The sequence below is a fragment of the Battus philenor genome, unplaced genomic scaffold (assembly GCF_028537555.1).
Source record: "Battus philenor isolate CCGP_79_NKW_IND1 unplaced genomic scaffold, ilBatPhil1.0.hap1 SCAF_20, whole genome shotgun sequence".
NCBI classification, from domain to species: domain Eukaryota; kingdom Metazoa; phylum Arthropoda; class Insecta; order Lepidoptera; family Papilionidae; genus Battus; species Battus philenor.
In genome coordinates this window covers 4,030,549-4,054,832 of record NW_027181683.1, presented here as the reverse complement: position 1 = coordinate 4,054,832, position 24,284 = coordinate 4,030,549, and the positions used below count along the sequence as shown (strand labels likewise).

The following is a 24,284-nucleotide window of genomic DNA, read 5'->3' as shown; positions in this document are numbered from 1 at the left end:
ATTTTTTTTTTAAAAGGTATGAAAATAAAAGATTAATGAACAAAAACATTGTAATGATGCCCCCAAATTAAAAGAAGCATTTATTATCTAGGTTTATATTTATCTAGCTTATATACTAATTGGTGTTCCGAATAGTTTTTATTTGTCACTTTTTTTTAGTTATCTATGTAATATTGATACTTTTTTTCTTAATTTATATTGAGAAAATTCAATGCATAGGAATGGCGCGATATTATCCGCGGGAACAAACGTCAAATTCAAAGTAAATACAAAGCAATGCGGTTTAATATTAAACTTAGTTATGTCAAATATTTATGAAATAAATCGTAATTGTACAGTACATTTCGAATCTTAAATTGTAAATCTATAAGTTTCAAATTAAAATATTTATTTTGTGCCAAATGTTCTTAAAATCAACATTAAAGAAGCTTAAAAATAATAAATATTGTATAAGTGTTTTTACATTTAAGTACATTATATTTTACAATTATTTCTGTAATGCAATTTCGTTTCCACTAATGTATTCTCGAATAATCTATTCATTAATTTTGAATACATCAATATTTCTTGTCTAAATCACGCCTAATGTACTTTCCTCTAACATCACATTCTAAAAGCAATCTTAACTACTTTAGCATACGGTTTATACTCATTTGGCAGTGTTTAGTCGCAATTTAAAAAGCCTCGATGAGACATGTCTGTGCTTAACAGTGCTATGTATTCGTAGAAAGCCTAGTATATAGCCTTGAGGTCTATATACTAGGCCAATAATGGCCTATATACTAGGCTAATAATGGCTATGGGAGTTATAGACTTTAAAATGACTTGTTACATCATTCTGATGACATGTCATAATTGATAACTTTAAGCCTCAGCACACTCCCAGGACAATTGTTAACAATCGATTTTATTTTGTAAACTTTAGTCAATAACTACCTTGTTCTTTTTTCGCAAATACAACAATTTTTATATTAAATTACACTGTACATGGCTTCATTTAATTTAGTTGCATTTTGTCACATTTTTTACTTAATTTTGGCATTTTTTGTACTTTTTTCTTAACGAATTTGATGTTGCCATATTTACACCTAATGTATAGTAACGAATTATTTCTTTCATATATATATATATATCCTTTACCAATCTCGATATATTTTGTCATTAGTGTTTACCCAATCAGTAATAAAGTTTAAAACGTGGTAATTGCCATACTGTAATAAATATAATGTAATACAATTGACTGATTAATTATTTATCAAAAAAAAATATATAATAGTTACAGACAATTTTACCTTGTGTTAAATAGCTAAAATTAGCTACAAAAATGTTAGTCAATAGGTTCATAGTCCATATCTCCGCAGTATTCCGCCAGGAAGTCCAGGAAGAGAGTAAACTTGCCGGTGGATGATCGTGACCATCTTGATGAAACAGACTTCATGCAAGTGGAAAGACTTTCCAGAATGTTCTGCAAACAAAACAATATATATTTACTATCCTGATGAACAGATTAATTGTATTCTTACAGAGACATTAAACAATATTTATATGGCTTTATGAAATGATCGTTTTTATTAGCCGTGGATCCTACCGTGTCTCGACATAGTCCAAGCGAGAATTGCCAGCCGACAAAAACCTGAGTATGTAATCATAATTAATATCAGCATTGTTTAAAACCTTATTTCCGCAAGTCGTCCTGACAGATGTCAACTTTGAATTTAAAAAAATGGGGGTTTTAATCGCACTTACCAATGCTAGTAGATAATATTTTAAGAAGCTACTGTTGCTCTGTTAAATATTTTACATATTCACACACTTCGCACTTCTGACAGAGTTTTGATAATATTGTATAAATGTATAAATTTTGAGAAATGAAACAACATAAAAATCTGGAAAACTCTTATTTAAATTAAAGATAATAATTTGGCAAGAACTTAAAATTTATTCCATACCATGTCGTTTAAAATCATTAAGTTCTCAGTAATTAAATTATCAAGTCTGAAAGTGTCAGTTGAGACAAAACTGCATAGCTTGATATAAATTACGGAAGCGCCAGCTGGTGACCATCTATCAATTTTCTAGATAGTGTCCAGAAAACAAGAACACATTCCAGAATTTTCTAACGACTGTGGACACCTTACAAAAACAATACATCTTGAACACTGCAAGCTCTAATATAAAGAATTAATCAGATACCCAGAAGTCTTAGTTCATCGAAATGTCGCTATAAATAATCCTTTCAATTTCCGAGGGTCTTTTACAAATATAATATGGACTATAGTAAGGAAAATGACCTTGACAATTTTATTTAATCAATTTTAAATATAGAACACTAAGACTCCCGACACATTTTCAAAAATTAATCAGATTCTACGCCGAAGAAAACTGAACTATGACGTTTTATTTTTTGCGTAATGGTAACCACGTTTTAGACAACCGGACAACATACACGTTTAGTTTATCGCAAATTTAAAAAGCATAGACAGTTCAACGGTATAGCTCAATGGTAGCAAGTGCTTCCGATTATAGGCCGCGGATTCGATTCCCGGAACGCGGCGCACACTTTGTGATTTATGATATTGCCACTGCTTATGGCAAATTAAAAAATGGGAAAAACATGTTTAATAGCCATTAATCGAAACTAGACTTGAAGTGGTCGATAATTAGGGAAATGTGTGTGTTATTTCCCATTCCCGAAATCGAAATGTTTACAAAATTCCCATACCTAAGCCAATACAAAAAAAACATTCTATAACTTGTATTCTTCTCACGTCGTACACAAAGTCATCAATATAAATGATCTTAAATGAAAAATAATTTGATGAATTAAAGTAAATATTGATTTAATATTTTTAATAACATAAGTAAGCAAGAATTGCTTATAAAAATGTTTTTTTTCTAATTGATAGACCGTTAGTAATAATTGATTATATTTTCATTACATTTATGGCATATCAGTTTTGTACAAACAAAAATAAATTTGTTTTTTCTATCCATGTAAACCTTTCCTTTGATTTTAATAAAATAAAACAAAGAGGAATTTATCAAACTCTCTCTTATTAAAATGACTCCCCAAGTCTACCTACAAGGAAGACAGACTACCTTTTTAGACAACCAGTCTTATTGGAAATCTCTGGTCTGAATTGATGATGATGATATTAAAGTATAACATACCTGCGGCCAATCCTGCCTGTAGACAGCAAGACATTGCTCGGTGAGGGAATCCTCACTCAAGTAGTCGTTCTTCAGGAGAAAAACAAGCACAGTGGCCAGCCCCTCCCAAACTAAACTAGCTTTGGACTTCGACTCACTAAGTAACACAATGTTCCTCGGGCAGAGAATTCGGTCGAAGAACGAAAGGAGATAATTTGACTCTTCCTGACGATCAGTCTTTGGTTGTTCTATTGACACTGAAAGAAATTATAATAATTATTATTTATATTTCTATTTAAATACATTGTTTCCAAAACCTGTATCTCGAGTTTACGACAACCATACAGACTTTTTATAAAGTTCACATATTATGTGATCAAATAATTTTTTACTAATATATGATATAAAAGGTTTTATCGGTGCAAATTTTGTCTATATGTAAATGAATGAATGCACAAATATACATATATATATATATATATTATATATGTGTATTTGTTCATTCATTCATTTATATAATTATAGATAACTACCTTTATACAGACTCATGAGATTTCTCTGAAATATATATTAGGGGGACCGGAAAGTAATGTCACTTTCTTAAGTTAAATTCACACGACAATATTTTCAACAAGTATTTATTTCTAATCAACAATATAACCTTCATCATAAAGTATTTATTTCTAATCATCAATATAACCTTCGTCATAAATAACCCTTTGCCATCGAGTGTTGAAATTGATATTTATTGCTCCGGCACTGATACAACATCAAGAAGCAATAAAAATCAATCGGTTTTTCTGTAAAATATGTTGACAGAAACGACATTACTTTCCGGTCCCCCTTATACATGTCTAGAAAGATAAATATTACAAATAATAAAATGCAGTAATTATGTTCATTTCGTCATAATCATTAAGAACTTTTATATTGTTTCAAAGTTTCACTCACCATTCTTAGTGTCCACTGCTGAACTAGTATCAATGACAACAACAACCTTTTCCGCGTTCGTACTGGAAGTGGTGACGTCTGTTTTCTGATCGGGCGAGTCCTCATCGCTCACAGGAGTCAGGGCTCGTTCGTCGTCTTCGAAGTTGCGGAACTGTGGAGACAGATCAGCTCTGCGCTCTGGTAGTAGCAGCTCCGGGGGACTCTGCTTCTTCCTATCCGGGCAGCAGGTATTCCATATCGCATGCAATTTATTCAGGAATGCTTCGTTCACTTGCTCCGGGTTTCGGCTCACTGTGAAAAGGGTTACAATAAAATATCTTTATGATAAAAAAACTTTACGAAACAGGTACTTATTTTGAAATCTCAATTAAAATATAAAAAAAATTAAGAATCTATCTATAGGCTTCCAAAAGATTTACAGCTTATGTCCAACAGTAGACGTCTTACGGTTGCATTAATTTTTATGTCGCCATTTTAATCGTTATTTTCTCATTTGATCTGTAGCCTTAAACATTTTATCATATTTATAGACCATGTTTTTTTTTAATTATAGTCATTAATAAGAAAATTAGAAAAAAAATGATTACAAATTCAGAAAAAACTCGACAAAGTAAAATAGTAGTAAAAATCATGATATAGGCCGTTGTCAGCCGGCGGGATGGGTTGGGAATCTACAGTAGACGCCTATGTCGTCCTACGACTGAAATGATGATATTAGTCATAAACTGATTTTTTGATATGGATTATGAAGACTTGGTATTTACCGAGGTCTTCAAATCCTCGAGTCATAAAAGTTTCGTGGTTTCAGTGCATAGACGCCCACTGTAAGGTATACGTCTTCCCCAAAAGATACCTATGGAAGGATATACCATAATCGCCCAAGACACTGTTGCCCATCATACGAAAACTTGTTTGCGAGCAGTGGCAATTGCATATAATTAATGCATAAAATTTGAATTATCTTAGACTGTATCCAGAGAATAGAACCTATTACCTACTTAAATGACCAATTAAATATTTACTTTACTTAATTGTAATAAAACCTATAAAATAAAAGTGTTTTAAATTTAATATTAAAACATTTATTTTTACACTTATAACCAAAAAAAAAAACTTGTAAGAGGACATAGGCTTCTCTCTTAGATTTATAACAGGATCAATTAGAAACCTACCTGCACCCAGCATGTTCACAATATAATATAATACGAAATAACATTATGAATTCAAAATTTATATTAAATAATTTTTCAGCTGTACTGCTACTGTACCAGGCTTAACATTTACAATCAGGTTAACCTTCTAACTGCCAAGCTGTTTTGGCCATGACTTCCCCAGGTGCCAAATGGACCAATTATTTAAAAATTAATTTCTCGAACTTTTGGTTGTAGTAATTACTTTATGCAAACACAGTAAACATTTCGTAAACATTTGCCATAGATGTTATTTCTAATTAACCTTCTAACTGCCAAGCTGTTTTGGCCATGACTTCCCTAGGTGCCAAATAGAAATATCAAGTGTAGGCTTTCCTTATGTGAAAATTTGGGATCTTTACATTCTATGAATGAATATAACACATTATGTATATCATTATGTACTGAGACCGCCGGCGACCTTCATGGCACTTCAAGGCAACAGAGTACTCGGTGTGCCATGATGTCGCCGGCGGGTCACGTTTTTGTAACACAAAAAACACGATAGGTTTTCAAAGCCAGCTTTGAAATATGAATAAATTGTGAATTCAATACTAAGAAAGGTTTCTATATACATATTCTAATGTAAATTTTATATAAAAAGTGAGGCCGCCCGCGGTCTCATTGGCACCCATGGTAACCGCTTCTAAAACATGCTGCAAATGGTATACCATCCCGTGATCCAGATGCTAGGTGCCTAACGAAGCTAATAATTACCATAGGGTCGGAAAAAAATAATATTCCTTAGATGTACAGATGAAAAATTGTGAGGTAGCCGGCGGCCCTCACGGCACCTATTGTTTGGTATCATGAGGTAGCCGGCGGTCCTCATGGCACTTAAAAGGTTAAGTTACCTTGAAAATAACCATAGTCAATGCGAACTTACCATACACAATGCAATAGTCCACGCTGAGATGGAGCAAAGCGCGCTGGGTAGGCGGACGACTGAACAGATTTGCTGGCGAACAAGCCAGCGCACATGTCTCTAACAACGACGTAGGGTCAGGCACTTCTTCATAGTCGAGCATCAAACAGATGTGCTCCTATAACAATAAATTATTTTATTTATATTTTTGTACGCCATAGACAATAAATAGAGGAGAAAAGAAAGAAACAATTTATAGGGCACAAGAGGCGGTCTTATCGCTTAAGGCGATCTCTACCAGACAACTTTTGGATAGAGACGTATAGATGCTACACAATATTCTATTTTTGAGTTCAATTTTTTAAAATGCTGAAAGTGATTTAGCATATCTAATTGGTTCTGGTAGCTTATTACATAACCTGACAGCGACAAAAGTAAAAGATTTAGCCATAAACATAGTAGAATGAGCAGGCATAGTCAATTTCAAGTTCTCTGATGATTTAAGCAACTTATCAAGTGTGTCACTTAAGAAAATAAATTTAGATTTAAGGTAAGAGAGGGTAAAAGAGTTAAACATTTGTATAGAGAAGAGAAATGATGTAGGCATTCCGGCGATGTCGAATCGACAACCAATTGAGCTTATTACGAAATTCAGAAACATGTTCATATTTGTGTAGACTAAATATGAACTGAATACAAAAATTCTGAAGGTGCTCGAGCTTATTAAGTTGTTCTTCAGTAATATTTATATAGCTGGCATCAGCATAATCAAGGAAATTACAGTACCCGGCGATAAATATTGCACATCAACCTTTGGAAAGAGACAATCGGCTAATTTCGGCTTCGTAGAGCGTTATCTCTGTCCCACGCTACCTATGTGACGTTTTGTTTGTCGTACGACAGTTGTGGAGTTTTCCTATAGGCAGGTGTATGTAAATAAGCCACAAGGCATAGCAGCCCAAAAAGCCAACAAATACCACCACTATGCCATCTGTCAAATCTTGCCTAGTTTAGACGCCAGTCTATGAAAATTTGACATTTAGAAAAGGCTCCACCTGGAGAAGCTAAAGCGGACACATTTGAACGATGTACCAGACATACTGGCATCAAAAGGTATCTCATATATACTTTGTGTTCTATAAATTTAAAGATAAGAAGCACTTAGCGAAATACCCTATATAAATGACCAACATGTTATAGGCCACCAGTAGACTAGTTTAGAGTTTATCAGGTTAACATAACTGTAAAGTACTATTACGGCTCAAAGTTAATTTAAACTCTAGGTACTTGCCTTAAGGTTGATAACAGCTGATGCAGCGCTGACGTGGATTGCGTTAAACTTATCGTCAGGCAATAGCATTGTTGCCAAATCAACTGGCTGCGGTTCAGCAACCGCCGCCGCCTCGCCTGCCGCTAATAGCGCCTTGATTTCTTGTTTTAGGCCCTTACATAGAACAGCTGAAAAATAATATAATTAAAAATTTAATACTCAATATCATTTCGCATTAGTGTAAACAGGTGGACAGACTATCTTGTTAAGATTATCAGACGACGCTGCATACAAGCCACTTTCAACTGGTGCTATTGCATATCTATGGTGGAGGCCTATATCCAGCAATAAATGTTATATCGCTATATGATGATGATATATATATATACATATATATATATAACGATAACATCTTGATACAAATATATATTTTATTCTAATTAGTATTTAAATTTAGATTTATATTTTATAGTTTTACTATATATAAGAACGAGACTACATCTAAGGTCTAATATATTGCTGACGTTAAATAACGAAGCTCACTCACATACACTCTTACTCACTCACTCACTCCTTTACCAGTATTTTCTCTTTTAGTAAAAGTTTTTGAAAAAAAATTTACCTACTCTACCATTTATACCTAACAAGTACAACGTTTACTTTTAAAATTTTAGTATTATTGTTTGCAATTAACATTAATAAAGTTAGAACTTAACTTACTTACTTAGAACAGAATGAAATGCGTAAAGAAATAAATGACACAATCCCTGAACAAATGCATCAAGTCTGCAATCAATTTAAAGGAACCCATAATTGTTTATGAATCTCCACCCTAGATATGAATCTTCAGGATAGATTCTCAGGTCTTTCTTGCATAGTGAAAGTGATATAAGTCTATAATAAATATGTCAACAAACCCACCATCTAAAGGGACAATTGTCATTGGTGAAATTATAACAGTTCTGCAAAGGCTACATTTTTTCACTTACATGTTGTGTTCCAGTTATCGTTAAGCCACTTATTAAGTCGATTAACACAGCCCTTCACTGCGAGAGAGAGAAGGGGGGCAGGTGCCAGAGGCAGCAGGGCCGCCAATGCAGCGCCAGCTCGTCTCTTTATTGATGCAGTACCTAAGGCCAGGGCTTCACTCCTTAGTTGCTGCAGTTCTGAGTTGTACATAGCGTCTAAGTATTTATGTAGTGTTTCCTGAAAATATTTGACTGTATTAGTTATTAATTTTAGTTTGTAATAAGAAGCCTAAGAACTCAAATTGATAATTAAATTTTAGTAGAATAATATCTAAAAACAAATTTCCCAGTGTTTTAATGCCTAAGAGACCAAGAAGAAAACTTTTCTTTTAAAAATAATAAATCTATGAACCTTTTATGTCGATAAACTTACAGTATAAGAAATGAAAAATCAAAGATATAAAACGGATAAAATAAATAATATTTCTTAATCAAAACAAATTATCAAATGTAACATTTCAGCAATATTTTTTTTATATTTTCCTTAAAACATATAGAAAGAAAAAAAATGGAATTGCGAGATTAGTAAAAAGATACATTTCTTTTCTCATGCGAACCAAGAGTACATTCAAAAACATATCTATATATCAAAAATTTGTCGTCAATCAAAACCACATAATATTGTGCACCATATACAAAACAAAATTAACCACATAATTAGCCTTGTAATGTAGGAAATAGAAAATTTAGGTTTATTATTAGTATTGTTTATTTATTAAGACTTTAAATAAATATATAACAAGTCTAACTCATAAATACATTTTATTTATTTATTTGTCTATTGTACTGCAACAGGCCGATAACAATATGAAGTATATCAAGGCAACTAGTAAAAATATAAAAAATAATAATAGCCTAAAATTAATGACAGGGTATAACTATGTATTAATCTACATGATGTATAAAAAAGATTGACAATCAATATTACATCAAAATAAGACATTCATAACTCACATTATCTTCACCATTTTTAGAGGTGATCAAATTGCAGGCCTTGTCCCGTGCTTTTATACGGAAGTCGCCCAATAGTTGTGCCGTTAGTTCCTTCACCGCACCAGAAGTCACCCGTTCCATCACCAATTCTAGCACGCGACGTGTCGATGATGGTTGGGTCTTGAGGAATTCTTCTTCCAAGCGGGTCTATAATTATTGCATATCGTTATTTTAACCTGTACATACAGATCATTAACATTTAAAAAAACAATCATGTTTAAATAAAACTGGATCCAGGCTGGTCTAACCGATCCTATTAGAAGTTCTACAGCTAAAGTGATGATGATGATTTTAACTACTAAGATATTATAACCACTTTATTAATATTGATAAATACATTTAATAAAACTTATTTGTGGACTGAATTTAATAAACTTTCACATTTTGAACCAATTTTCTAAGGTAGTTCCTTTATTGCTTTATGGCAGTTATGCACAATATTACAATATCATGTTCAATATTTCCAACTAAAATTTTTATAAAATACAATTCATATATGTTATAATTTTGCTCATTTAAATGGACTTTAGTTAATGCAATTTTACTATTTATTAAAAAAAAAAACAGCCATAGTCCAGCGGTAGAGGATTTGACTTTACAGTGCTATTTAAAGGATACAATCTAATATAATTCACACCCTTTAATTATACGGGCCTTGAAGTGAGCGTTTATGGTTTGAAATTCCTACGATTAAAAAAATGTATTAAATTACACTTTAAAAAATATTTATGTAAAATTAAACACAAATCAATTGAGTTTACCTGTAATTCTCTTTCTTTATTCCGAATACGGTCTTCAGTGTTCAAACTTAAACTGACTGGTGTAATGTGCCTGAAACTACTAACTTTCTGATCGTTCGATATCTTACAAGTCAATAGTAGTACATTCACATCCTTCAAGAATGGACACAATTCAAACAGAACTGATTCATCAATCAAATCATAATAGTCTATTGTATTTTCACTGGCAACACTGACGTTACAGCTTTTGCCTTCATAGAAAAACTCTCGTGGAAAATGTGGTAAGTCAAAAAGCCATCCAAGCATTGATTTTAGAAAAATTACGGTATTTTTCTTTAACAAACTTATTGGGTTCATTTTCAATTTCATCTCGTATATATTGAACAACAACTTTAGTAGATTTTGATAGTATGTCAACCGCAGCGTTGTGTAGTCAAGCATTGATAAGTAATGAACAATCCAAGGTAGTGTAATACATAAGCGACCATTCTCATCTGAATTTATTAAAATTCCTCTTATGTCAATGCAGGGTTGACTCTGAAAACATAAAATTGTCATGTAGTTGTTGAATAGTATAATTAAATTTTTTTGTGATGAAAACAGTAAAAATATTAAATTAATGTTAGTTGACCAATTATTTAAAAATTAATTTCCCGCACTTTTGGTTGTAGCGATTACTCTATGCAAACACAATAAACATTTACTTTACATGTTATTCCTAATTAATCAAAAATGGAAGTCAAATAAATTTTAAAATTGACATATAAAGATTGTCGAAATTGTGGCATTATTAAGAAAGTTATTTACTAATATTAGCCCTTCCTTTTCCTAAACAGTATTTTAAAATGAGAGAAACTTGGTTTGTCGACCTGTTTACAAGGTTCATATCATGATATACTCATTAAAAATTAATAAATTTCATTTTAAATCAGCTACTGTTGAGTTTTGCCAGCTCTTCTCAGCAAATCAGTGTTCTGAGCTGATGGTAGCTTGCTACTTACAATGTTGCCATGAAAATGCCTACTTGAATGATGATATTTCGAATTAGGAATTGAATTAAAAACCGAAAATAAATTTGTTATTTAAAAATTTGTCTAATAATCCTGGGGACAAAACTATTTATGTGTTTAATCACTTACATATTTCCTTAGTGCTAGATTATTCTCTAATACTTTTTCCTTAGGTGCCGTGTAGTTTATTTCTCTCTGAGCCTTTGTAAGAACCAACACCCCAGTCTTCGTGGTGAAGTCCGTCGGTGCTTGTGAATATGGCAATGACGTCAAGTATCCCAGGAATTTTGAGAGAAGGCAAAGCTTCTTAGATAACTGCAGGAATTCTCTTGAGATGTCTGATTCATTTGCTGAAAACATACCAAAGATAGTACACCAATCTTACTAATTAGAAAAAGGATGTAATTAGACTTTTAGTATTAGAATATGTCGCTCATTTTAAGATTTAGTGATATTAAAACATAAAGTAATTGCTAATAAATCAACTCACAACTTTCCGAAGCTATTGTGGAGGAATCAAGCGTTATAATTTCCGTGGCTAAAGCATCTCTCAAGTGCACACGGAAATTTTCGTTCTCTGCATACATTATGAATTCCCTTGAAAAAAAATATTTTATAAAACAAACCATTAAAAGGCTACATACAAAATGTTACAAAGTTTGTCAAATATATGTATGTAACCTTAGCAAGTACATAAGAATGATAATAAATATAAGAATAGTAAAGTATATAGGGTTAGCACTAAACATAAATGCAAAATAGTTATTAGGAGGCCCCACAAGTAATGTCGTATTTATTGACATGTTTTACAGAAAAACCGATTGATTTTTATCGCTCCGGCATTGAAAATTTGTATACTAGATCGCAAAACGTTGTTGATAACGAAGCGACATTACTTTCCGGTTCCCTTAATATATGTTTCATAGAATTAATAATGCATTAATAGAATTATCTACATGTATGCACAATAAACTAATGTGCTCCTAGTATATAATTACGCTTCTTACATTTTTAAGTAATAATACTGCTTAGGAATGAATTTCTCTAAATACTAAGTATGTTGTGTTATTACAAAAAAAAAAGATTGAGATTGTTATCTGATTCTCTCAGATCAGTGTTGAACCCACACAATAACCCCCTTATTTTAAGGTTGAAGGATGATAAAAGAGCTCAATAAGGTCCTTTTAGGTTTTTATCAAATTGGGCTCTTCTGGCATACTCATATCATGCATAAAACATAGTAGTCATCACAGATGAAAAATGCTATACACTAAAAAGTAAAAAATATTGAATTACGGGTTGGAAACAGGTTATTCTTTCATAACCCACAAACTGAGGCCATTTAAAAAACGTGGGGATATAAAAAAACAATTTCACTTGAACCAATAAGGTTCTCCCCTCACAAATAAAGCCTTAAAGAGGCAATGGTCATATTCCAGATATTAAAAAAAATTAACACATACTTGTAAAACATCTCTTTGGCTGTGAATTGTGGCAATCTGTGTGATTCTGGTGCAGCTGGGCAGGTCAGACGTCGATTCAGTTTACTTATTTTTGATTCCTGCAAAAGTTTAGAATGATTACAGATCATTCCTGTATAGATGTATGTAGACTGAAAAAATCAAATGAAAAACAAAGATTACAACTGACAATAATCTTTTGTATTAATTAGTTTTTTTTTAACATATCTAACATTACACTAGAGATTTAGTGTTGTCTGAACAAACGGGTCTTAATTGAAAAAGGCTACATTAAAAGAACTTAGTAGGACAGAAATGTCCTATAAACAAACAACTAATGACAAAAAAATGAAACTGATAACATCAAAATAAAAAAATGGAAACAAGATAGAATAAAGAATTCAAGGCCCCATCACACAACTTTGCTTGGCATTGAAATCTGGGAAATCCTGTAGGTTGGATGTGCTGTTGCTTTTAAAATTTCAAAATTTTATATATATAGTAAACCTGAGAAGTAGGTGGTAGACATTCAGCAATCATATGTGCTGTAAACAATGCTGCAAGATGAGCATGGTTTGCTGCAGTTGGCCCAGTAGATATTAGAGTTTTAATGCGCGCTTTGAATGAAGTCCTGGAACTGCCAGATGTCTGTGTATCTTGGTACCATCTAAAATGATATAAATTCTTAACTTAATTTATAAAGATAAATAATGCTATAATAAATGTGTATTATTTACAGCAGAATCCAATCTATAATAATCCAATAATAGCAACTGATTGAGGGAAAGTTGGAACTCAAGGGCACTCTTGAATCGGTCCTTGGGCAGCAAGGCCAGGTTTGAAGGATTGTTACATCAAATTCCTCAAAAATGTGTTCATGCATAGGCAATTAATATTTTTCAATGGCTATAAAATGTCATGTTTTAAAGAAAGTCTCACCTTAATATTTCATAAAACATATCCCTCTGTTTTTTAAAATTCTGGAAACTTAATAATGAAGGAAAATTATCTGCATTATCCGTTTCAAAATTAAAACAGATCACACCATTTGAGACTCTGTTCTCCGATATTGCTTTTGACTTATCTTGATTTATCTCAGACTCAACTTTGAGTCCATAGGAATTTAGAAGAAACTTAGCCAACTCTGGATAAAAGCTTCTGACTTTCTTATTCTCTCCTAAAATCCTCAGAGAATATTTATCAAGGATTACTTCCAATATTGTTCTCTGAAACCATAAGGACTTTACAGCAAAGTAAGTACTATTGTGTATTGATTTCAGGAGATATTCACTAATATTATCTTCATCTATTTCTGTTTTTTTATGACACTGTTCAAATTGTTTTGAAACCAAAATTGATATAAGAAAGTAAATCTCACTGTTAATACTGAGAACCAAATTGTTTTTTAGTATTGTGTCATAAATTTCAATCAAAATATCTAGCCTTTCTTTAAATTGAACTTTATTTACATCAACAACAACACAGCCCTTTTTTATATCAGCGTACTCCTTGTGAGTTATTTTTGTTTGTGGTGTTGTAACAAGTTTAGGTGAAGAAGATGTGTTTAAAATATTAAATTTTTCCATAAGTTTGTGTCTTTCTTGTTTCAATATATTTCTCTCTGTTTCAAAACTCTTTGATAATTCTTTAGGTTCTATTTTTTGATGTTTAAATGCTAAATTCTCTTCCAATGCTAGTGGAGATGATTGTTGGAAGTGCTCTGCATTAAAATTATTTAAAGAGAAACTTTTTTGTCCAGAGCTTTTGTCTAAGTTTGTTGGTTTTATTCTTCTGGTCTCTGATCTTAATGAGCTCGATTTTCTTGCACCAATTTCGGGAAACATTTCAGAGTTACTAATGTCTAGATCAACTTTAGTTTCTATATCATTGTCATCAGATGTATTTTTAACATGCTTGTGCTTCTTTTTATTGCTTTTGGGTTGAGCATTAATCAGAAAATCTCCCAAACTGATACTCTTTTCTTGGGATCTAGAATGTTTGTGAGACAACCTTGGAGTGTCACATCTTTCGTAGGAATCTTTAAAGGTGCGAAAGTTTGGTGTAACGGGACTTGTAAGCAAAGTTGGGTATTCATTTTTGTATCCATTTTTCACAGGGGTACTAGATATAACCAGCCTGTTTATTCCACTACTTAGCTTTAATTCATCAGGTGAAGTAGGTATATCTTTACTCTTATCTTCTGTAAATAATTTGGTTCTAACTTTTCGTCCTGATCTTTTTCGATCTCTGTTTGGAGACTCATGGCTAATTTGATGATCAGCTTTTATATTAAGGTTGTCAATTGTACGATCAGTGTCACTGGTTGGATCACTAACAGATCTCCTGTGTTTCCTATGTGCTACAATTTTTTCTGGAGTAGTCAATGGAAGTAGTTGCAAAGCATTGTTATTTGTTTGCAATATACTGAAAGAAATTTGATTATTGTGTTAAAAAATTGTTTCTGACCAAAATTTACAAAGTAATTTGCAACCAGTTTAAATTCATTTCATAACAAATCATATTTATTTACAAGGTATTAAAAATTATTTACTATTAAGCAAATAAATTAAAAATGCCGCATCGCTGAACAAACAATAACACATGGTGTGTAACAGTATTTTCAAGATTGTTATTTATTTCTTTATTAGTTCCATGATACACAATTTGTTGACAAACCAATGCCTACCTGTCAGAGTACATAATTAAAAATACCACATGGCTGAACAAAAATACCATATGGTATAATAACAGTATTATTATGATTGTTAATTTTTATTTTATTTATTTTGTAACTAACACGATACATGTTTTGTTGACAAACTAATTCCTACCTGTCAGTCTGAGATCTTATATATGATAAAAAGTATGTGACAAATTCGTTCTTATCACAACACAGGAGAATACAATCTTCTGGAGCCTCCTGCAATATGAGTAAGAAAAAATAATGTTAGAAATACAGCCAAAACAAATATTTTGAGCATATTTACTACTCTAGGTTAGATTATTACCTCTATAGACTCATTATTTAACCATTTAATCAGGAACACGGTGTCTAATTTATTCGTAAGAACACTTTCTATGATAGTCCCCGGCATTTTCAAGTATAACTACATTTGTAACAAACTCAAACAAATATCCCTTTTTCTGTTTTTCGATCGATTTGTGACAGATACGCGCTTAAATTCAAGCTGTCATCGAAACATGATACATTGACATAACAAAATGACAGATAATATCATTTTTATTACATGTCAATACTACTTTAAATACTTAATTAGGGAAGTATTACAAGTAAAATTTTGTTTAAATTTATTGTTTCTGTTTTTAATTTAATTCATACATAATTTCAAACTACATAATGCAATTCTATGTATGTATGCTTAATGCGTTACTGAAAAATGTCTTATAACTACGAGAATTAAGTTTTATAATTTTGTAATAATTTAAATTAGGACTTATTGTAGTTCCCTTATTTGTGAAATTTTATTCAGTGTAAAATAAATACGTTTATATAAAATTTTTATTTGTTTTAAATGACCAAAAGAAGATCTATAGATATAACAATGTCTAAAAAGGAATTCAAAAAAATAATGCATTATTTTCTTATTAAATTTATAATGTTTTATTGATGTTGAGCGCTTATAGATTTAAGAATTTAGTAGTTTTAGTAACTCGGGGTCATGAATATGTCATTATGTTACAAAAAATCATAAAATAAATTAATTACTGAACATGAAATAGTTGAGCATATCGATTGTCCGAAAATTGGCTTCATGATATGAATCATTCTCGAACAGGACTATAGATTTGACATACGTCAATAATTTGTATGCTTAATAGTTTGTTGTTTGGGTATAACTTCATTCATCGTTTATTAATATTTACTTCATTATAATAATTTTAAACGAATATTGTGAATTACTTACTTTACTCTATCATGGATAATCTTTGTCGATGCTGTCACTCTGGATATGGATTTAAAAGTCTTAATGCTATGTACACACACGAAGGCGTCGAATTCACGTATTCGTCGTTATTGCAAAAAACATTAAATATTGTTGTAAGTTTCTAGTTTGTTATTATTAATGTTTTCTTTTAATCTACAATTGAGTTCGTAAAACTTATATACTGGTATCTATCCTTAAATTTTCTCCATTGGGTATTATATATAAACTAATATAACATTATTATAAATTTATAATGAAGCAATTTAAAATTTTGAAATAACAAAAAAACATAAGGTTTTTTATACAAAGTTTTTAATATATGTATTATAAGATAAAGAGAAATTTTTACTTTGCCTATATATATATATATATATATATATATATATATATATATATATATATATTAACTCTGTTACAAAACAGCATTTTATAACAAGGTTTCATTATAACACAATTTATAAATTGTGGGAATCCTACAACAAGCAATCCTATAACACTGTTTTGTTATAAACCAATAAGAAAATCTTTTGGGCAACATTATACTTTTGCCTGCAGAGGCTTGCTGACCTTGATATATAGTGTTGAGAAAATATTTATTTTAATATCTTGGCAGTTTAAGGTGACCTACTGTATGTTAAAAATAAATTTTGTTGTCTTTAGGACACTAAGCTGTAACCTCACGCCATCTTATTTTAATGGCTCCATCCACATTACAATATAGTAGTAGATAGCAAATTGCTCCCTGTTGCCAATAATTGTAATAATGGAAAATACACTCAGATTTAGGATTGATGATTGCTATAAAAAATAAATTCATTAAATTTTGCTTTGTGTTACAAAAACATGTATATATTTAATAATGATTAAGTTGTTTAATTAGTATTTGAAAAAAAAATTATGAATAATAATTTGTGTATTTATGAAAATGTATGGCAGTTAAATTTTTTACCAGCTCTTGGTTTCATACAAGGTTTCAAACATTTACTAGGAACTTTACTATCATGTTGTAAATGGGTTACCTGTAAAATAAATAATGTGTGTTATTATTCTTGTTATAATTATTTAATGATCAGATTTAAGATAAGAGAAAGAAAAGTTTTATGTAAATTTGTTTTTTTAAAACGTAAAAATTTAAAGACATTAGATATTATTGTGTTAACAATTTATGATTAATTTTGAAGTATTAATAATATCTATTTATTTTTGGTTAATTTTCAAAATTGACTTATGTCTCTTAATATAAAGTTTTTATAACACTTTCTGTATGTTCAAAATATCAATTTAAAATCTGGTAGGTAATGTTTTTTATACCAGAAATTAATGACAAGTAAAGGGAGAGGTGTAGAGGTTTACATAAGAGTATTGATAAATATGAAGAAAAATTAATTTCAAACTTCTCATGAGAAAATTTGAATGTGCCAAAAACACTCTAATAATGCTTATAATTTAAAATAATTATAGAAATTTATTTAAAAACATATTATTAAATTCCTAAAGATTAATTATTGTTATGTATTTTTGAAATAGGTTATGTAATTTATCTAATTAATTTTGTAGGTAAATCCAATATTTGAAGAACCAGATCAATTTTGTTATGCCATTTGTGATACATGCATTGAACAACTACATAATGCTATAGTTTTCAAACATCAAGTGGTAACATGTGAACAGATACTGTTTACGCAATATAATAGTCAGGGTTTTAAAGGTATCTTTTTATAATATATTTTTAATTAGAAACACCACAATGTTAAATAATATACTTTTGCCTTTTACAGGGATATTGTCTTTGAATAAAACTTTGAAGGAGGACATAATTTTAAGAAATGGTAATGTACCTTATTTAAATTTTTAAAGTTTTTTATTATTCATGCCTAGAGATCAGATATTTGGGTGCATATGCATCTAAAGATGAAGTGTTAGCTTATTACAAAAATGCTTTTTCGAGTGATAAAAAGTCTAAAGATGCACTGGAGGATTGTCTAAGTTTTTGTAATCTGAGATAAGATGTTTGGATTCATTTTTTTCTAAAATTGCAAGTGTTGACCTATTATAGAAAGTATGTTTGTATTGAAAACTCTAAAAAACAAAATGCCGAATGTTATGGATGGAGATAACAGGCTTCTTCCACACTTATTTTGACATTCCTAAGCTAATTTCTTCGTTATTTTATAAATTGAAACCATCTCCATAATTTCTTAACAAAAATCACTGTAAAATAAAAGGATTTTAATATCCAATCTCTGTTTATAAACCAAACATGGTACAGCTTTTAGTTGAATTGAATCATTTTAAAATTTTTATCTAAGGATTGAAGGAGGACACTTCTCAGGGTAATGATGGAAAAGAAGGTGCTCAATATGGTGAGTTTATACTAATGAAATGTTGGGTATTATATATAAAATTCTTCACATAATTATTTATTCTGCTATGGTCAAATTTCCACATGTTCTAAAGTTAATATTTTAACAATGACTAACATTGTCTGTTCCTTGGCATTACATTTTTTTTATACACTTATTTTTGGGATAGGGATAAAAGCCTTCCTATATCTCTCATCCCTCACAATTTTTCTCTTTTTTCCATCTTTCATTCTTCTTGTTTTCTATCATTCTCACAGCATTTACCCACATTACATTTACGCATCGTCTCCCATCCCTCGCCACATTTCTTGTTGCGCTTAATTACATCACTTATTACCTTGTAACAAAATTGCTAGAAAATGTGGCCGCTGTTTCCCCTCCAAAAGGGAAGTGACGCTGCCGTATGGCATTAAAAGTTAAAAATGGCCAAAGCTATAGCACATAACTCAATGTTTTTTGATTGATTCATGGTTTTGGCCATAATATTATTTATTTCACATAGCTTTGTATCTTGCATCTAGCTTCCTTGGTTGCTTCGTGTTCCCTTCATTCTTGGGACCTTCTTGTACTAGCTAAGTACGTATTTATCATTGCAATTAAAAAATGCCTAAGAAGGCCGGACAAAAACTTCATGATCATTTAAGCCACAGAACCTCTATTGTTGGACATGAGCCACCCGTATTGATTTCCAGTAGGAGCGGATGAAAGTGGCCTGCATTGTCTTCCTATGACTAACAGGGGCGCCTGTCTACCTAACTAACGCTTGATCAGATTGCTATTATTGAGTAATTCCAAAAGTTGAGAGCCCAGAGCGTTTTAAAAAAATTGAGATGAAATTTTTAATTTATTATTTTTAAAAATTATCTCAAATATTTGAATTCATTAATCGAATTTTTTAACCTGTGCCCAGAATTTAAAATAATGACTTTATTTCCTATATTTATTTCTATAATGACTTTATTATAGCAATGTCATGATAGCTTTTTCACATATTATTTTGTTAGTGTTATTATAATTCCAATGAATGTTTTTATTAATTCAAAATGTGGTTTAATTTAGCCTATTTATTGTAGATAATACGGGTTCTGTAGAACCCTACAATTCCTCTGCGGAAGATAATATCGAAGATCTGCCACTGACCATTGTAGAGAGCAAAGATGAAAAATTAGATCAAGAACCGGAACCCGATCCTGAATCAGATGTTACTGGCCCTGACATTAGCGAAGGTACAATATCTGCTACAATTTATGGTCATTATAAACTAGCTGTCTCTGCGGACTTGATGTCATCACCACGTCCACCGCAAGGCATAGGCCTTCCTCTAAATTCTCTACGGTAACCAGTCTTGTTTTGTCTCCTATACTGCAAGTTTCTGCGACCTTCACTATATTGTCGGTCTACTTGGTAGGGATCCTACTCACGCTGCGTGTACCGGCTCTAACTACAGCAGACTTGTTATTAAATATTTCAGCCTGTTGCAGAAAAATAATAAACATAATTTATTACACAGCAATCATTTTACTTATTGATTTATCTATAAAAAATTATCAACAATTACTTACAAAAATAAGTTTCCTATTCCGCATATTGCAAAACTTATATTTGATTTTATGAAAAAAATGCTGAATCAGTTATAAACAGTAAATAAATATTTGGCAATTCAGTTTTATTTATACAGATAAATATTATGATTATAAAGAATACATATTATTTTGTGTTACAGATGAAATTTTAAAACCTGATAAACAGGAGCGAACAAAAAAGTATGCATGTAGTGTCTGCAGCAAACAGTTCACCTATTACGGTTCATTGGAAGTACATTTACTAACTCATAATGGACAGAACAATTTTCAGTGTTTCATATGTAGTGAAAAATTCGCCAAGGATAAAGAACTCACAAAACATATAACGTTAAACCATTCTGAGAATGGAACGTTCCCTTGTAACATGTGCCCAAAGACATTCAAGATAGCCCGCCTTCTAAAAAATCACCTAGAAAGTCATTTTGATAAAAAAAAATATAAGTGCAGTTACTGCGAGAAAAAGTTCCAACGCAGGAGAGGATTGAAAGATCACATGATAAGACACACGAAAGAAAAAAAATATACCTGTGACGTATGTCACAAATCATTTGGACACAACCAAACTTTAAAATCTCACATTCTGACGCATACTGGAGAGAAGCCGTTTGTTTGTGATGTTTGCGGACGTCGATTTGCCCAGCGTACACATCTCAAAAGACATATCATTCTTGTCCACACAGGTATTAAACCTTATTCATGTAAAGATTGCAGTAAACAGTTCTCAAGCAAAAGTTACCTAGCAATTCATGCTCGGCAGCACACTGGAGAGCGTCCGCACACTTGTGAAGTGTGCAAGAGAGATTTTACAGCCTACACTACGCTGAGAGTCCACATGCGCGTTCACACAGGCCGCAAACCTTATGCATGCAGCTTCTGTGACAGACAATTTGCTCAGATGGCAAGTTTCAAGCTACATGAACGAACTCATACTGGAGAAAAGCCATACTCTTGTAAAGTTTGCAAAAAACCATTTTCAGACAATGGCTACTTAAAAATACATATGCGTGTACATACCGGTGAAAAACCATACAGCTGTAAAGTGTGTGAGAAGTCTTTTCGAGAAATGGGTCAAGTAAAACGCCACATGAGAGTCCACACCGGTGTAAAACCATATACATGTAAAATTTGCAATAAACAAATTGGTAATTTGTCCAAACACATGCGAGTACATTCAGACCAAAGGCCTTATTGTTGTAATATATGTAATAAACAGTTTTCAGTAAATGGAAATTTGAAACTTCATATGCGGATTCATACCGGTGAGAGACCGTTTACCTGTGAACTATGTAACAGCCAATTCACTCAAAGCAGTGGTCTCAAACGGCATAGATGTACGCATATTGACAAAGTTAATCCGTAGTCAAAACATGTTTATTTTCGGCGGCTTCAATAAGTTGCTACTACCAGATAAATTGATATGAGAAACTATTTTCAGAGCCTCTACGTGCGCACAAGCAGGTATAGTTTGTCGTCTCACATAAGGAAGTATACGAGAGGTGACCCTGAAAGATTTTACGTTACCAAAAATTAGACTAAGTATTGACTAAGGTCCTGTAATTTTAGACCTGTCTCTGTATTATCTACCAACATTCCGTAAATTTTTTGTAAAGATTATTTTTACAAACATTTCTATAGAAATGGACTTATGTATGCCAGAAACAATTTGTTTTTACAAGGGATCGTTAAACTACCCCAGGGGTTGTATTTACACAAAATACTTTTGAGGCACAGGTCACGTGCCGCTCTTGGCGTCTTTTGTAATTTGTCCAAAGCGTTTGATTGTGCACAGCACTAGACAATAGTCGGGTAATTGCAAATCTAAGTACTTAAAAATGAAATTCTATATTTATTAAGTTATTATTTATATTGTACTTATTTAAATAAATAAAAATTCATACCTATATGAATGGAAAACGTTCCAGCGGATAATTGGTGAAAGGGGCGTGCCACAATGCTCAATGTTCTTTTTATTTTAAATTTATATCAATATCTTGCCTTACTTTGTAAGAGATATCTATTGTAGTTTGCAGAGGATACTTCTTTAATTTTTACAACTGAAAGACTGTAAATAATTACAGACGATATAAACAATGTTTCCTCAATACCTATACATTGATATAAATCTAATGATTTTTTACTTAAAGATTAAGTGTGTAAAGTTCACTTTGCGTAATATTAAAAGTAAAAATATATTAATGTATAATGTAGTTGATACTGCAGTTTTTAATAGGCTAACCTTAAAAGTTAAACTACCCTCAAATCTTTAATCGGACTAGCTCAGTTCCGCAGTATATTCATTTAAAGCGATCCGTCAATTGATAGATTTTAGCACATCACGATTGGTGTATTTATCTTCATAGCATAATGATCTATAAGCAACTCTTATAGGCTGACAGAGGAGAGAGTTACTCGTATATTATGGAATACAACGTAAGGCATAAAGACTTACAGAAAATTTTCCTGAATAAAAACATGCCAACATAATCGATAAATATGATAATCTTTTATGTGTGTAGGAGTTTTAATATATGTAAGACAAATAGTTATTTGCATAAGGTTAGTACCAGAAATAAAGATAAAATTGTTATATTTTTCTCTGGGCTTCATAAAATAATAACTCTTGTATGCAGGCAATTGTGTACATGGATTTACAATACACTCCTAAGTAATGTCTGTGAATTATCATGTAATGCATTAAAATATATTAAACTGGAATTGTATTAAAATACTATTAGTGAGTATTGGTATATTTTAAGTGATAATAGGGATCTTGGGAATGAATTGCTCTACTGTGTTAAGGATATTGTGAAAGTGATCACAAAAAAGCCGACTGAGTTTGTTGTGGGCTCTTCTCAGATCAAGGCGTGTTTGGAACCCTCATTGCTTTAAGTTAAAGAATGCCATTACAGAGGAGTTTAATCTGACTCTGCTTTCTATCAAATTGGCTCTTCTGGCATTCTTTTGACATACACGAGTGATCACTAAATAATCCTAAACGGATAATAATATGAATAAAAATTAATAAAATGAGCTTGTAAATGATAATGGCTTATTTTTTTTAAAAAGTCCTCTTGGCAATTTATTCATCGTTGCATTCTTTGAAAGCATTTTGCGAACACAGCCGATGTTTATTTTTGGAATAAATGAACGCATTGCACAGAGCCAGGACTATAAGCTGGATAACCTAAAAGTACTACACCTGTCCTAGATAAATACTCGGTTATTCAAAAATTTCCACTGTGAACTTTTTGTTTTCAGAGTTGGTTATAGATTCAAGTTTCATCATCTTTGGCATCACTGTATAGTTTCAATATCATTTTTCAGCACAATTCGACGGCGTTTTAAATCTTCTGTCAAAATTTCGGTTAACCATCTAGCACAAAGGTTCTACTGTATTCTTCAAATTCGACAAAAATATAAATATTAGGTCTAATGGAATATGTTGAAGTTTTAAAATATTACCTAAAAATAAACAAAGTCAATAAAGTTAGTTCTTCAATATCGACAGAACCGTTTTCGTGTACCTCCGCTTACGAATTGTGAACATCTATTTTTTTGTTACGCCAACGTAAACCCAATGTGATATTCGATCGACCCCTAGAGCTCCACTTTGAGAATTAAAAATCTATCTTTCTAACGCCTTTGCGTGCAAAATATTTTGAATTTGACTCGGAGTAATGTCAAAGCTTGTTCGAATTTGTTTATAGGTAACTATTTTGTCAGCCTATCATGTA

The 24,284-nt window shown here is 31.5% G+C and overlaps 2 protein-coding genes across 4 annotated transcripts; one reads left to right on the top strand and one right to left on the bottom strand.

Annotated features, from left to right (window-relative positions):
* Nucleotides 1–1,115: 1,115 nt before the first annotated feature.
* Nucleotides 1,116–15,839, bottom strand: dlt (codanin-1 like protein dlt). Its single transcript, XM_068766222.1, has 15 exons — nucleotides 15,666–15,839; nucleotides 15,489–15,577; nucleotides 13,597–15,081; nucleotides 13,165–13,324; nucleotides 12,661–12,758; nucleotides 11,688–11,794; nucleotides 11,327–11,547; nucleotides 10,209–10,724; nucleotides 9,409–9,594; nucleotides 8,416–8,632; nucleotides 7,448–7,614; nucleotides 6,178–6,334; nucleotides 4,102–4,392; nucleotides 3,172–3,407; nucleotides 1,116–1,465 (listed from the first exon to the last, which is right to left on the bottom strand). The coding sequence occupies exons 1-15, from the start codon at nucleotides 15,750–15,752 to the stop codon at nucleotides 1,328–1,330; spliced, it is 4,155 nt and encodes a 1,384-aa protein (XP_068622323.1). The 5' UTR covers nucleotides 15,753–15,839; the 3' UTR covers nucleotides 1,116–1,327.
* A 677-nt stretch (nucleotides 15,840–16,516) lies between these two features.
* On the top strand, nucleotides 16,517–23,589 carry LOC137923090 (zinc finger protein 431-like). Of its 3 annotated transcripts, XM_068766226.1 has the most exons (7): nucleotides 16,517–16,717; nucleotides 18,162–18,312; nucleotides 18,383–18,433; nucleotides 18,914–18,967; nucleotides 20,041–20,193; nucleotides 20,691–21,230; nucleotides 21,986–23,589. In XM_068766226.1, the coding sequence occupies exons 1-7, from the start codon at nucleotides 16,595–16,597 to the stop codon at nucleotides 22,012–22,014; spliced, it is 1,101 nt and encodes a 366-aa protein (XP_068622327.1). In that variant the 5' UTR covers nucleotides 16,517–16,594; the 3' UTR covers nucleotides 22,015–23,589. The 3 variants fall into 3 exon arrangements, with proteins under 3 accessions (XP_068622327.1, XP_068622324.1, XP_068622325.1); XM_068766223.1 differs by having other exon boundaries at nucleotides 20,691–23,589; XM_068766224.1 differs by lacking the exon at nucleotides 18,914–18,967 and having other exon boundaries at nucleotides 20,691–23,589.
* Nucleotides 23,590–24,284: the final 695 nt, after the last annotated feature.

What these genes read in the sequence shown, in the direction of transcription:
- dlt (XM_068766222.1), bottom strand. Translation starts at nt 15,752, where the DNA reads ATGCCGGGGACTATCATAGAAAGTGTTCTTACGAATAAATTAGACACC. An exon ending in ATAAGATCTCAGACTGACAG is followed by an intron (nt 15,082 to 15,488) that starts GTAGGAATTAGT and finishes AATTTCTTTCAG; the next exon opens with TATATTGCAAACAAATAACA. An exon ending in AGCAGTGGACACTAAGAATG is followed by an intron (nt 3,408 to 4,101) that starts GTGAGTGAAACT and finishes AATTTCTTTCAG; the next exon opens with TGTCAATAGAACAACCAAAG.
- LOC137923090 (XM_068766223.1), top strand. Translation starts at nt 16,595, where the DNA reads ATGGATAATCTTTGTCGATGCTGTCACTCTGGATATGGATTTAAAAGT. An exon ending in AAAAAACATTAAATATTGTT is followed by an intron (nt 16,718 to 18,161) that starts GTAAGTTTCTAG and finishes TTAATTTTGTAG; the next exon opens with GTAAATCCAATATTTGAAGA. An exon ending in AAAAGAAGGTGCTCAATATG is followed by an intron (nt 18,968 to 20,040) that starts GTGAGTTTATAC and finishes TATTTATTGTAG; the next exon opens with ATAATACGGGTTCTGTAGAA.